This window comes from Grammomys surdaster, unplaced genomic scaffold (assembly GCF_004785775.1).
Source record: "Grammomys surdaster isolate TR1022 unplaced genomic scaffold, NIH_TR_1.0 126029, whole genome shotgun sequence".
Taxonomy (NCBI): Eukaryota; Metazoa; Chordata; class Mammalia; order Rodentia; family Muridae; genus Grammomys; species Grammomys surdaster.
Genome location: NW_021620842.1, coordinates 4,843,790 through 4,858,530, shown reverse-complemented (window position 1 = coordinate 4,858,530; position 14,741 = coordinate 4,843,790). Strand labels below are relative to the sequence as shown.

At 36.4% G+C, this 14,741-nt stretch overlaps 1 protein-coding gene across 1 annotated transcript in view; it reads right to left on the bottom strand.

Annotated features, from left to right (window-relative positions):
* Window positions 1–5,621: 5,621 nt before the first annotated feature.
* Window positions 5,622–14,741, bottom strand: part of Megf9 (multiple EGF like domains 9) — a 95,253-nt gene continuing 86,133 nt past the window's right edge. The window contains exons 5-6 of the mRNA XM_028754639.1: window positions 12,042–12,311; window positions 5,622–10,345 (exon numbers count right to left, since the gene is read on the bottom strand). Coding sequence (XP_028610472.1) covers window positions 9,894–10,345; window positions 12,042–12,311 — 722 coding nt within the window. The 3' untranslated portion in view covers window positions 5,622–9,893. The remainder of the gene's footprint in view (window positions 10,346–12,041; window positions 12,312–14,741) is intronic.

Sequence of the window (14,741 nt, the reverse complement as noted above, 5' to 3'; positions counted from 1 at the left end):
ATGTATTTAAAGATGTGTTAGTTTTTCTTCATCTGTTTTGAGGCCACATTATTAGGTACATTTACCTTAAATGAGAAAATGTCTCCATGAGATCCAGTTGTAAACCATCTTCTTAGTGACTGATGGGGGTGTGGGAGCCAGGGGTATTGTGGGTAGTTCCATCCTAGGGCTGTTGGTTCTTGGTTCTATAGGAAATCAGGCTGAGAAAGCTATGGGATGCAAGCCAGTAAGCAGCATCCCTCCATGGCCTCTTCATCAACTCCTGCCTCCTGCTTCCTCTCCTGTTCGAGTTCCTGTCCTGGCTTCCTTCAGTGATGAACAAAAATATAGAAGTGTAAGCTGAATAAACCCTTTCCTCCCCAACTTGCTTTTTCATCATGGTGTTTTGTTGCAGCACTAGAAACCCAAACTAAGACCACTATGTTACATATATAACAATATCTGTTATACGTTGGTGTATAAAGAGTGGTCAGGCCTCTCTGTCCTTATTTTCTATATCCATTGATTCAAGCAACCATGGGTCAGAAAGCTTTCAAAGACACGTGATGTAGAAAATATGGACAGTGTCCTTGTTATTACCTCCAAACTGTTTAACAACTGTTTACTTTTACATTACAGTAGATATTAGAAGTCAGAGATTGTTTGTGGTGTACACAAGTGTAGGTTATATGCAAACCCACCATCAGTTTACATTGGGGGCAGACATATCTGCAGGTTTTGATGTGATCAGAGTCCTGAAACCAATTCTCTGTATGAAGAGAAGCATGAGAACCCATAGATATGTGGCTTCTGAAATGAGCATCTCCAATACCTTCACAGCCATCAGTACAGCTCCCACTTCCTTCTAAAGTTACACATTTGTACTGATCATTACCTTACTTTCATACACATATACTTCTAAACAACATATCTTATTTCCCAATTCTTGGCTCTTTTATAAGATAAATTATACTATATCCACATTCCCTGAGACATGCTTTTCTTTCCTCCCCCCACTGTTGTTTTTAGACATACTAATCAAGCTGATTAATAGCTATTATTCATGCATCTCTCACTACTGCATAGAATTCTATGAGACTATAAAGAGACTATAATCTATCAGTTCTTATACTGACAGCCATATGGCTGTTTCTATTTATCTTCTATAAAAACCCTGCAACACTGAATCTGACACTTGGCTTCTGCTGTACATACATAAGTGGTTCTTTAATCTAGTTCCCAGGAAGAGAATGTCATGCTGGTCTTTAAATATCCCATTTTTCTTAATCGTTATCCCTTTTTTTAACAAGTCATCTTAATCATTTACTGGCTATATATTATCACAAGTATATGAATTCCTCTCTGTTGTTGAACAGATATAATTTTCTCCCATTTTAAGGAGCTTTGCCCACAAGCCTGGAAAATAAAACAATACCTGTATAAAGTCTCTGCTTTTTTGGTTCCAAATTTTGTGTTTTTGTTTTGAGGTCTAGATTTCCAAGAGTGGATATTTTTGTCAAGAATAATTTACCAACAAAACCAATTTACATTCTATGGGAGGTTTTCTATTGCTAAAAAATGTGAAACAATCCCTATCCAGGCAGTTGTTAATCCTTATGAGAGTATAATTAAAGATACTTTCCACTAAGAGAAAAAAAAAGAAATGAATAAGAAATACTATCCTCTTAGTCCATCTGTGTTGCTATAATAAAATACACAAGGCAGAGTACTTTATTAAAAAAAGTTTTATTTAGCTCACATTTCAGGAAACTCAAGAGTATGATTGGCTTTTGCTTGCTTCTAGGGAAGGCTTCACAGTAGATGGCATTAAAATGGTGGGAGAACATTCAAGAGTGGCCAGCAACACCATGGAGAAAGAATAAGAGTACCTGCTCTCTTGGGAGCTCCCTGTGAGAGGAAGAAAATACTCCCATGACAAAGGCATCAATCTCTCTTAAGACCTGGCCACCTCCCACTGGACCCCATCTCTTAAACGATTTCACTACTCTCATATTGCTATCCTGGGGCCCGAGACAGTACAAGAATACCTAGATAGAGAAGCCCTATCTGAACTCTAGCATTCTGCCCACTGCATGCATGTAAGTTTATCATACTTTGCCTGGAAAGTTCATCAACCAATTATGTTGGTATCATCAAGTACCATCTGTTTTAAACCACCACATAGTAAGAGTTCATGAAGTATCAGCAATATGGCAGATACCAGGTTTCCTTAAAACCTCCTAGTTATAAGAAACACAGAGTCTACAAAGATATGCAGAAAGTAATATGTGCAACAAGAAGTGTTCATTAGGCAAATAGAGGTTATATTATGAAATAATAAACTGACTTTACCAAAGAGCTATAAAGAATGAACATTCACAAGATGTCAGAGGTAGGAGAAACAGTACTAGTGAAGGAAATATTCTGAATATGCATATGAAATTATATATATATATATATATATATATATATATATATATATATATATATAATGTTGAAAGTGGTAGAATTGAAATGGTAATGAACAGGAGAAAGAGCTGAGAGGAACTTCTTATTTGAGACAAAATTTAAAGTGTCAACATACATGATTTTAGCAGTTGATCTGAAAGCACAAAGGAAACCACAAAAATTCTCCTCCCATTTTATTGCATGTAGAGGCATGTACATGTGTTCCATACTTTGTGTGTGCATGTCCATGCCTACACACATATGTATTCAGGAGTATGTGTGGAGGCCTAGTGGTTAGTATCATGTGTCTCTACTGTTTTTTCTGTTTTTGAGACATGGTCTCTCATTGATCCTGTAGGCCACTGATTTGGCTGCATTGACTGGCCAGAGAGCTACTGAGATCTGCCTACTCTGACTTCACAACACTGGTATCACAGACATATACTGACATATGTGGCTTTTTACATGAGTTCTGGGAATCTGAACCCAAGTACTCATGCATGTACAACAAACACTGAAGGAATCATCTCCCCAGCCCTAGCACAAACGTTTTAAAATTATTTATTAATACAACGAAGTGCATTACTAAAACAATACCTTTTAACATTATCCAATGGCTTTAATTTTATAAATAGAAATATTAGAAAATCTGAAAATTATTTACTGCTGTAGCTGTCTTTTGCTATTTTGTGGGTTCTTCTTTCCTCTGCCCTCTTCCAACCCTTTTCTCTCACCCTTTCAACCCCTTAACATTAGATAGGAGAGAAAAAAGATAACAGGTGTCAGAAAGGGGGAAACAATGTTATAATCCTGTTGACTAGGGGTATTGAATTCCTTTGTACAACTTTTCTTCCATGTTAGGATATCTCATTTCTTCTTTGCACATGACTACTTAACAAATCGCAACCAACAACAACCAACAACAACCACCACCACCAACTCAACCCACTTCTAGGGGCCTGAACTTTTTTTTACCCTCTAAAGAGTCCCTAGAACTCCAAAAGACTCAGAACCACAGAAACTATCTGGAGCTGGTACAAATCCCAGCCCTGCTAGAGCATGAGGCAAATCATAGTCAGCTGCTGTGGACAATTTTAAACAGTTCCATATTCCATACCTGGGATTAAAATGAAAACATATTCTTATAATATTCGTGATGGGTTGTATATGCTTGGCCCAGAGAGTGGCACTATTTGGAGGTGTTCCCTTATTGGAAGAAGTATGTCACTGTGGGTGTGGGCTTTAAGACCCTCATCCTACCTGCCTGGAAGCCAGTCTTCTCCTAGCTGTTTTCAGAACAAGAGGTGAATCTCTCAGCTCCTCCAGCCCTACATCTACCTGAACACTGTCATGCTCCTGCCTTTATGATAATGGACTGAACCTCTGAACCTGTGAGCTAGTTTCAATTAAACGTTTTACTTTATAAGAGTTGCCTTGGTCATGGTGTCTGTTCAGAGCAGTAAAACCCTAATACTTGTGTGCGTGTGCGTGTGCGTGTGTTTGTGTCTTTTAAGAAATAAAAATAAAAAATTGTCACTACATATTGTAAGTTTTCTTATGTCTTTAAAAATTTTACAAGTAAAACTGATTTTAGTATTGACATAGACTGTGGCTTTTCTGTCTGTTAATTCATAATCCTAACATTATCAATTTGTATAAAAATTGTTTTTAATAAAAATATAATTTTGTGTATGGGTTGGAGTCAAGAGGACAACTTGGTGGAGTCAGTTCTCTGCCTCCACCTTTACTGGGGTCCTGGTGATTGAACTCCAGTCTCCAGGTTTGTGAACTAAGCACCTCTATTGGCTGATTGAACCATCTCACCATTCCTAGCTTCATGTTGAAGCTCTAAGTAAGCAAGGGGTAGAGATGAAGCTCTAGAGAGCTTGTTTAGCATGTATGAGGCTCAGAGTCTTCTTAAGTCCTGCACCTTAAGAAAAATCAATAAGACAAAACTGATTATAATGGTTTTATTTACAATTATTGTCACATTTTAACTACAGTAGAACATTTTAATTTTTGGAACATGTCCTCCTTCCCTGCAGAAAATTAATACAATCAATTGTGATAATGCAATGGAGATGTTTTTATAGAACTTTCATCAGAAGTATAAAAATATTTTATACTTTTAGTGATATTTCTCCTAGTGTGGTTTGTATATATTTTTTTTTTCTTGAGACTTAATTTGTTTAACTTCCTGGCACAATTATTTTGTTCCCTTAACATACCAAATATATACCATACAGACATATGATGTTAATTATTTAAGGTTTGTCTATAAAGCGTATTTTAAATTTTAGCTTAATCAACTGAAAAATAATTTTCTTTTTAAGATAGAGCCTCATGTAGCTCATGCTGACCTAGAGTTCGCTATGTAGTCAGGGATAACCCTGAACTCCTGATCGTCCTGCTTTCACATCCCAAGTGCTGAGATCACAGGTGTGAGCTATCATGAACAACTGAGGTAGAATAAATTGACTTAAGGTTCTAAAGTTCTCAGTGCAAAGAGATAACTGACTTCTTGCTGCATATTTTTAAAACACCCCTTGGATGCTTAATGGGATAATCAGATGGCATCTCATTACATATGGCTTAACAGCAAAAAGAAAACTTCATCAATGGAATCTTAAAATAATAGCCTTAAAATAATAACCTTAAAACATGAACTCTTTTTATGGGTTACCTAATATACATAGAATGTACTTCACTTCCAGAGTTCAGAAAACCTTCACATGTGTAAGTCAGAAATCCAAAGGGAATCAGTCTAAACATATTTTGATAGAAATCTCGGTGAATGGCAACACAAAGCTGATAGAAATCTCAGGGAGTGGCACAGAAGACAGAAAATACTGTCAACAAAAATATATGCTATTGTTTATTGTAAGTGCGGAGGATGGAACTTTGGGGCCTTGGGCTTGGTATGCAAGTGACCTACACCTAGCCATACCCCAACCCAATAATAAATGCTCATATAGACTTTCATCTCTGGTGTGAATCTGCTGTATGAGAATGCATTGTCCCATGTAGTATCTTCTCCCAAAGTGGTAGACACTCTTTTGATGAACTTAACAAAACACTGATCAGTACAGAAAGGATGTAAAAATCTCCATGAAATGAACTGACAAGTGATCTTTAGCACTTATCTGTAGACTTCTAAAATCTCTCACTACATAAAAAAATTGAAACAATCTACAATAGGTACAAATTATATACATTTATTAATAATTTTAAATAACACTCTTGTATAAATTCTTTCATATATTCAAATCATACACAAATTTAGAAATGCATCATGAAGCCTAGTACAGCACACATATGAGACATGTTTTTAAATCTTGGGTTAGGATTTTAGTGACATAAATACAAGTTTAATTTTTAGAAACATACCCTAATTGATTGGGCTGACATTTAAGAGCAGAGAATGCTTGTGCCTAGAATTAAAAATGGACTAGAAGTCATTTAGCTTTGGACAAGCTTGAATCTGAAGCTCTGGGCTCACTCCAGGGCTGCTGAAGTTTTTGTGTATGCATAAGTAACAAGGAAGATCCTTAATGTCTTTGAAAAAGTATGATTCAAACCACTAATGTTTTAATGATCCACAATCTTTAGCCATTTGATATTATTTGACTTCTTCAGATTGATCACCCTGTTCTTACTGCTTCGCCATTTGCTCAAAGTGAAAGCAAACAACAAATTAACCTTCTGTCACCTCCCCCAGCTCTATAACACAGACACCAAACCCCTTTCAACTCAAACCATTTGCTATGAAAAGTACCAACAGACTAAAGGTATTTATTTGTTTGTTTGTTTGTTTGACTGATTATGCATGGATGAGGTCACAACTTCTGTTGCCCTAATGATTGTATAGGATTCTTTTAACTTATTCTGAATACTGAATATTTTGTTAGCAAGCTTTCCTTGAATGATGCAGAAACTGAACTCCTACCTACACAGCACTTCAAACTATAAGAAGCCAGAAAGAATCATCAGAATTTTATGTTTATAAACATAAATAAAAAAAAGCAGAGGACCAGGCCAAATGATGAATAATAAAGCTCTAACTGACTCTCTTATTCTAAAACACAACATCTTGATGATTAGATAACCCAAGTTAACTGGTAGATCAGTGAGTATTGCTTGGATGATTAATGATTCTTGAAATATTAGGACTAGGGGAAGTGATATCATTTGGGATTTAGATAGTATTGTTAAAAAATAAAATGAAACAAAACAACAACCAAAAACAAACCAAAACAACAATAAAGACCTATCCTCCCAGTCCATGTCTGCCGAGTTGCCCTTCCTTAGAATCTAAGTATTCCTGGGAAAAAAATAATGTACTGGGTCCACAGCATATTCATATAATTAAGAGATTTTTATTATCATTTTGCTTTCTCTATAACTGGAGAGACTGTAAATAAGAAAGTCCTTGGAGGCAATGTAGAGGTTGGTGGTGATAAGGTAGGTCAAAGACATGGTTGACACTGACTACGACATCCACCTCTCAGAAATGCACAGGGCTCAATAAGGGGAGCTAATGAAGGTGCAAGCATCAGTTTCTTCATAGCACTGACATTCATTTCTCATTAAGGTTCATGAATGTAGTATATTTTAAAACATTTTCTCTTGTTCTTAGACAAACATTGCTCCAGCATTAGGCTTTGCAGAGGACTTGTGGCACTGGGTGGTGATGCCTCCAGAGGAATGAAAGCCCTGCAGTATGTTTTATTCTGGTTTCCTACTTTACTTTCAAGGGGAGATCATCTCATGGTTGATCTTTATAGCAAAATTATTTCTACAAGCAGAGCACTGGGGTCACTAAATGATGTTATTTAAAACACATTTTAAGGCTATACTTTTTCTGCATTGTTAAAAACATGATTTAGGAGCAATTAACAGGTACTTAATAACTTTGTGGTTTAGTTTCTGTGTTATCTTTTAAGATCTGTATCATGGAATCTCTAGCTGGTATCTTGACTATATACTTTGGCTCTTAGACTCATGCAAACATTTATTTATTGGGTGAACATCTGTTTAACAAACGTTTGGTTTTTATCTCCTTACTATTATTTTGGCAAGAAATGGGGTATCAGGGAAGCAGCCACTGTGCTCAGTGCTTTGGAACTGTGTGATGGATGTACAGTCAATATACACCTGTGCTGCAACTGCTAGGAGAAGTCTGCCTGCTCCCCTCCCCAATTTAGAAATTCACTCCCTTTAATGAACATTAATTGGCAGTTTTGCCTCCTCATCATTAATCCCATCTTTAGGTAGAAATGCATGTGTGTTCTTTCAACAAAAGTCCTTAGTAGCTACGTGACCCTGAATTGTGCCTGTGAATTACACACTTTCTCTTCCTCCACTCACATGGTGGGAGGAGTACTCTCAAGAGCACACAAGGGGTCTATTAGAAGCATCTGCAAATGGGAATGCTCATTCAAGCCTTCTAGGGCCCATGGCTGATAGATTTATATGTTACCACATAGCAAAATGACAATGAAGTAAAGATGAGAGTTGATTCCTGGAATAATAATGATGTGCATTGTATAGTGCTAAACAACTTAGACTCTCTGTGCCTCAGTTACTTCATCTATGAAATGAGAACAAGACTACTTCCTAAGGAGGCTACGGTGAGGATCAAAGAACACACATGGAAAGGTGTTTTGTAAATGACAAAGGTCAATAAAATAATATATTTTCCAATTCTAAGGATTAAACCCATACACTCATATGCTAGGCAATCAATCAGCCACTTGTAAATTGTTTTAGTACAATGAGATGTAACGTCTACCTTTATAAAGACAGCCAAATATGCAGAGCACACTCAGGTTACCTATGGATCCTCTAGTATACAGTCATTTCTAAACCCTGAGAAAAAGGTGGGGTCTCCTACAGAGGATGACCGAAGTCTAAATTTTTCTGAGCAAGTAAGCAAAGGAGTCTGAGTTTTCTAGGTCTAGTCTCTGTTTTGTTTTCCCCTAACTACTTCATAGTCTGAGTCACCTTTCTTGGCTCTCAATCCACAACCAGTGGATGCATAACAAATGAAAGCAGCAGTACTTGGCCTCAGGGAAAAATAGCATCAAAAAGCAAGGATTAAATACACAATCAACCATAGTGACCCTCTGTCCAGAAATGAAGATGGATGAACTCTAGCACTGAAGAAGTCAAACATTTCTCATGATGCATGGGTGACAGGTTATGCTCAAATGTCAGAGGCCTTTATTGTGGCAGATTTAGGAGGCACATAAATATTTCATGGGCATAAAAAAACGAGGGACCCAAAGTGATGTAATGGCTTTTCTTTTTAATTTAAAATTTCTATCCTTTGGAAGACTGTCTTTTACATTCAGGAAAGAAGTCTTTTCCTGAGGATGTTTACACTGGGCATTGTAAAACAGAGTGGCTAATTAGGTGTGTCTGGAGAATACAGCCTGTGTTCCAGTTTCACAATTGCAGACTTCAAAATCTATTGCTTGAATCTATGGTAAGTCAAAGAGCACATGACTCTAGGTTGGGAGAGGAAAGATTAGAAACATTTGACCTCTTATAAATTTCAACAGTGTCCAAATAGGGACTAAAATGACTGATGCTCACCAGAGTCCCAGCTCTAGCAATATTGTCACCTATTTTACAGTATTTTAACCAATTTCCCGTATCTTCTTTTTACAACACCAGTAACTGCTATACAGATAAAGTCTAGATGATAAAATAGGACATGATTTTTTACAAATAGATACAAGTACAATGTTGACCAGATAATCCTACATTAATTATGTACACCTTGTTTCTTTAGAGGCAGGAACCTCTCCAAGGAGAACCATCAGCTTTCTGCACTCTGGGTGCTGTGCTGCCCTCACCATAGAAGCTTATCCTGTGCTTTAACTCCATTCTTGAAGGAGACTCTTGGGAGGAAAGCCAAGCCCTTTTACAGAACGTCTTGGGACCTTTCAACTCTTAGTCTACACACAACCAAGATTTTTTTTTTAAACTGTGGTATAGCCTAGATATCATCTCTTCCTCAGTTATATCTCTTAGTACAGTAAAATGAACATAATTCCTGCCTCTCTTTTACAAAATAAGTTTTCAAAATGTAGATGAAGTCTTCCATCAGTCTTTCCCCTCCTCATCAACATTTTGTCATGCCTGGTGAGGTTAAGACTTTCTGAGCAGTCCTTTGAGAAGCCAGGTAGACTTAGGCTGCTCTGTGGGAGTTAGCCTTTCCATACACACATGTGGTTTGCTACAAAAATATACTTTACTTCAAGTCCTCAATGATGATGAGTGCTTCAGATCTTCATTGGAAAATTAAGAGCAACAGACAGGCTAAGCGCACTACAGTTTGTACCTGAACATTTGCACAATACCTTTCTCAGCAAACTCTACCCAGGCTCTGTGCAGCCAGAGGTTAGGTGCTGTTTTAGTGAGCACTGTGTTCTGACAATCCAGGAGGACAACTCAGCTTCTCAGGCTTTGTAGTTATGAATGGGCGTTGTCAGGGTCAGCTGCCCATTGGGAGCCACTTCATTGGCATCGTCCTCTAACAATCCCGACACATCTGCATTGGGGATGCTGTCATGGTAGCTGCTGAAACTGATATTGTCTTCTTTCAGCTCGATGGTCCAAAAGGGAGCATTGAGTTTCCGATTTTGGTACTCTCGGTACATGTATACAGCTCCTACAAATCCCATTAGCAGCACTACCACAATGATGATGACTGTCAAAATGATGATGTTAAACTGGGTCCATGATACATCAGCAAGAGCTGAGGTGCTGTTTTCAGAAGCGCTTACTGAAAAGATAGTCTGCAGGGTTGTGGGGGCAAATGTACTATTTATAACAGGGGTGGGCACTGATGTGGTCAAAGAGGCATTGGAAACCAAAATGGTAGAACCTTCAGGAGTTGGAACAATAACTTCTGAAAATAAAAACAGAGAATGAAATGTAAAAGACAAAATTATCTAGTTTTGAGAAACAATAAAAGAAATACACATGAGAGTGAAAGTTGATATGGAATGTTGACATGGTACTCTGCTTAGGGGAATGCAAGTTAAAAATAATTTTTAAATAAATACGATGATAAGAAATGGAGTTTGGATAGCTCATTTATTACATTTTACATCCATGTCTGTTTTTCAATGTGTGTAACACACTAAAACTTTAGAAAAATTCTAACATGGAAGTTTTTCATCCCTTCTCATACATGTATAATCATGGACATTTCTGCAAAGGCTGAAAAATGTGTCACCACCAAGTTGTAAACCACATGGTTTAAAATGACAATTATCTGACTTAAAATATATCCAGCACATCTGATGGCATTTTATGAAAGTAAAATTCTCCTTAAAGGAAGTATAAAAATCTATTCCAGAAAACAGAATTTAATGCTTAGAGTTGATGTCAGCCAAAAGAGAAAGGAGGTTTCCTTTAATTCCATGTGTAGAGAGTTCTTGCTTTGTTTGTTGTTAAATTATTTTATAAACAAGGAGCTACATTTTAGACCTCTTATGATAGCATAGCTCAGTGGAAGGATGAAAAGCTGTGGACTAGGTTTTGGCCTAGGTTAGGACTAGGTTTGCACTACAGGTAAGTCAATCTCTTAGAATTTTAGATTCTTCATCTGTTAAATATAAATAGTAATGTCTACTTCACAGAGTTCTTGGAAAACTTTTTGTGTACATTAGTGAACATTATGGGTACTCAATAAAATTATAATAAACATAGCTATCACTATTCATCACTGCAGTCTACTACATCAAATAACATAAAAACAGGCAAAGCTTGTATTCCTTCATGGCTAAAAAAATCCCATCACAATCCTATCTTCTTGGCACGTTTGTCTGGACACATGGTGGAATACTAAGTGACAGCGCTTTTAGCTAGTGATGTGGTTCAATCTTATATCAGAATACCAAAATATGGCCGAAAGATGCCATTGGTCAGAGGCCAATGGTACCTCAGTTCAGTAATCAGTGTATACTAGAATTTCAAGAATTTTGCACAGAGTGGGATTTAATCTCTCTATGGAATAGTAATCCCTGAATATCCTTAGCCACTTTTGAACTCATAACTTAACCTTTTCTAAATTCTCAATGAACACTCCTACAAGGAACATTCAATCATATGCTTTTTATTTTAAAATTCAAAGGGAATATTAATAAGCTTTCATCTACCACACATGGAGCCATGTCAGCTCAAAGTGTGAAGAAGCTAGAAAGATCAACATGTTCCCAGATGGAACTTCAAAATAGACTTGAATAGGTTCGTTTCTGAAAAGGTTTTTGATGATCACTGAAATAATGTGTCAAGAACCAAAAGAAAAGAACTTTCAGGACTTTTCATTTTTAACAGACAGATAGAAGGAGGGAAACCTGACCATACTTGGTCTCATTATCACAATGACTTGTTCTTGGTCTTCAAATTTCTGGAATTGATGCTGGAGGATCAGGAGACAATAAGAAGGGAAAGAAACCTCTTTAGGCAAATATCTATCAAAATTTATTTCCAGAAACTCCTCTGGTTGACTGGAAGGTTTACAAAGCTAATGCCAGCTGTCTTCAAATATTCAATGCTAGCCTCAGATACTCAATGTGTAATCTTAGTTGGAGTTTTACCTTGCTTGATGCAGTTTCTCTGAAGGTCTCGAACATAGCCTTCTAGGCATTTCTCGCACCAGAACCCAGTGGTGTTATGAAGGCAGCTGATGCACTCACCACTCTCAGGCTTGCAAATCTTTGGAGTTTTAATTGGGTCCACATGGCCATGACATTCGCACCGTGTGCAGATGCTGTCAGAATTGTAATAGCCATTTTCACATTTATTGCAGTTCTGGCCTGTGTAACCATCTTTACACTGGTCACATGTAGGTTCCAACTCACCAAATTCTAATAGAATAATGGAAATAGAAATAGAAAGAATATTAAAATAATTTAGCAAAGTCTCAAGCTACATTAAAAAAAAATAGTAAACTATTTGCCCTCCAAAATTTTTTAAAATCCTCCCTGGTATCTTATCTCAAGAGACAAACAGAACCAATAGTCTATATAGTTTATTAACTTTCCAGTATATTGAAGGAATGATGGGCCTGTCCACAAAGCTTACTGAAGTAGAGAGTAAAAGAAATATGCTTTCACTAGATGTTTCAATAACTGTGATATATTGTCACTTACATAGAGTGTGAGTGTGTGTATACTGCACATGCACTGATCCACATGGGCAACACTGTGTGTTTGGATGTCAGAGGACAACTTGCTGGTGTCCTCTCCATCCATCATGTAGGTTCTGTGGGTCAAACTCAAAGACTGTCAGTTTTGCTAGTTTGTATCTTTACCCACTGAACCACCACACAGGTCCTTACAAAGTTTTTGTTTGTTTGCATATTTATTTGTTATTTTTAAAATTCTTTTTACTTTGAGGCATGAAAGACTACATAAAATATGGCTTAAGGAAAAACTTTCTTTAACTCTCGCTTCCCTAAATGTTGATACTCATAGGCGTCTTTTTCTTTTGTGTGTTGCTGGGTATTAATCTGGGGCCTCTTCCATGGAGGGCAAGTACCCTCTGCTACTGAGCTACATCTGAGACCATTATTCTCAGAGTGCTATGCTTGGTTTCTTTCACCTTTCATTCTATGTATTTTCCATGGGTATGTTCACTTGTTCAATCAACAATGGAAAATGTGTATCTCCAGCCATCTCTCTGTCTTAAATTACAAACTGTATATAATATACAAATTGCCTGTATAACTTGGTCTACAAACATTTCAAATTAGATGACTGTCCTCAAACAAGTTTCCTGTATTTTAGTGAATGGTCCCAACATCCATCCCAAACTAAGAAGGAACTCTCAGTCCTCAATCTCCTACCTGCTTTTGGACAGTTATCAGTTCAATTCAGTGATGCATTAAAATATTCCTAATCTACTGATGTGTCTCAACTCCAGTGTTATACTCCTGGTTAAGGGTGTCATTATTTCTTACTTCTAGTTCTCTCAATACTTCCTAAGTCTTCTTTACTGCAGTATATTTCTACAGTCCCTATGATCTTCAAAGTAAATCTGAATACACAGAATGCCCCCTTAGAGAAGTTGTTACAATTTTAATGGCTTCAGAACTAAGTGAAAATTTAATAGAATTTTCTACTGAAAATTTTCTAAGCCCTGCCTACTTTTCTTAGCTCTTTTCATTTCTCTTCTCACTTCATCATCTACTTTGTTTCAAGCTTGTTGGATGGCTTAGGACACTCCCAAAGAATGCTTGCTTTCTTCTCTCTAAAATATCATATATACTGTTTCCCCATGAAGCATTCTCTTGCTCCCTACCTCTAGTTACCTTACAGATATAGACTGCAAAAATTTAGGTATCAATTCTCAGAAGCACAAAAGTTCATACCTGATCTTCTGTTTAGGTTAGAGTCATTCTATGTTCACCCATAACACTTAACATTTAAGATGTAATAATTAGATTAGTTGTTTATTTCACCAATTAAACTATAAGCTACTTGGGTTCCACCATTACTTCCAGTATTTTTGTAGTATCTGACATACAGTATCTGTTCAATAAGTGTTTGCTACTTACATAATTTCATCTTATACAGTGGGAACATACTTGTTCATACTTATCTACTCTTTTCAAGTCTCTATATGATTTTAGTTTGTGCTTCTCAATTAGATTTGATAAGTGATTTTTAATAGAAAATTGTAACTTAATTTCTTAGAATTTATAAACTTACTAACAGAATAATAATGTTCTCTAAACACAATATTTCATTATAGAAAGAATAATTTACAGTGGGGATGAAAGCTGCAGCAAGGACTCCTCCTCAGACTTTGGATAAAACGTGAATGCACTTGTCTATGTTATTAAGAGTTTTATTTGAGAAACGATTTATAATCTGTCGTCTAAAGTATATAAATCAAGTGTTTTGAGCATAAGCCACAGAGTTGTAAAAGTGATAAACTAATTTAGCAATTATAGTCTCAGTTGGTCATGTGGCATCAAGTTAAGCTAATGAACTCAGAAACTTGATTTTCTGTATTTCAAACAAGGACTTTAAATCAGAATTTCTTAAATTAATTTGCATAAAAAACAATGACAACAGAATGAATTCAGAGCTTTTGCAGCAATTGATATAAAAGAAAAATACTCAACAAAAGGTTTATACTCCTTTTTAAGAAGCTTGTAACTCGCTATGGTGCCATGTTTGCATTTTTATAGGTAACAAAAACTCATTTCAAAAAATTGCAGATAGAATAGATTGAAGGGTTGAAATTGAGGTTTGTGAGAATATTTCATCTTCTAATATTTATACTCTGTA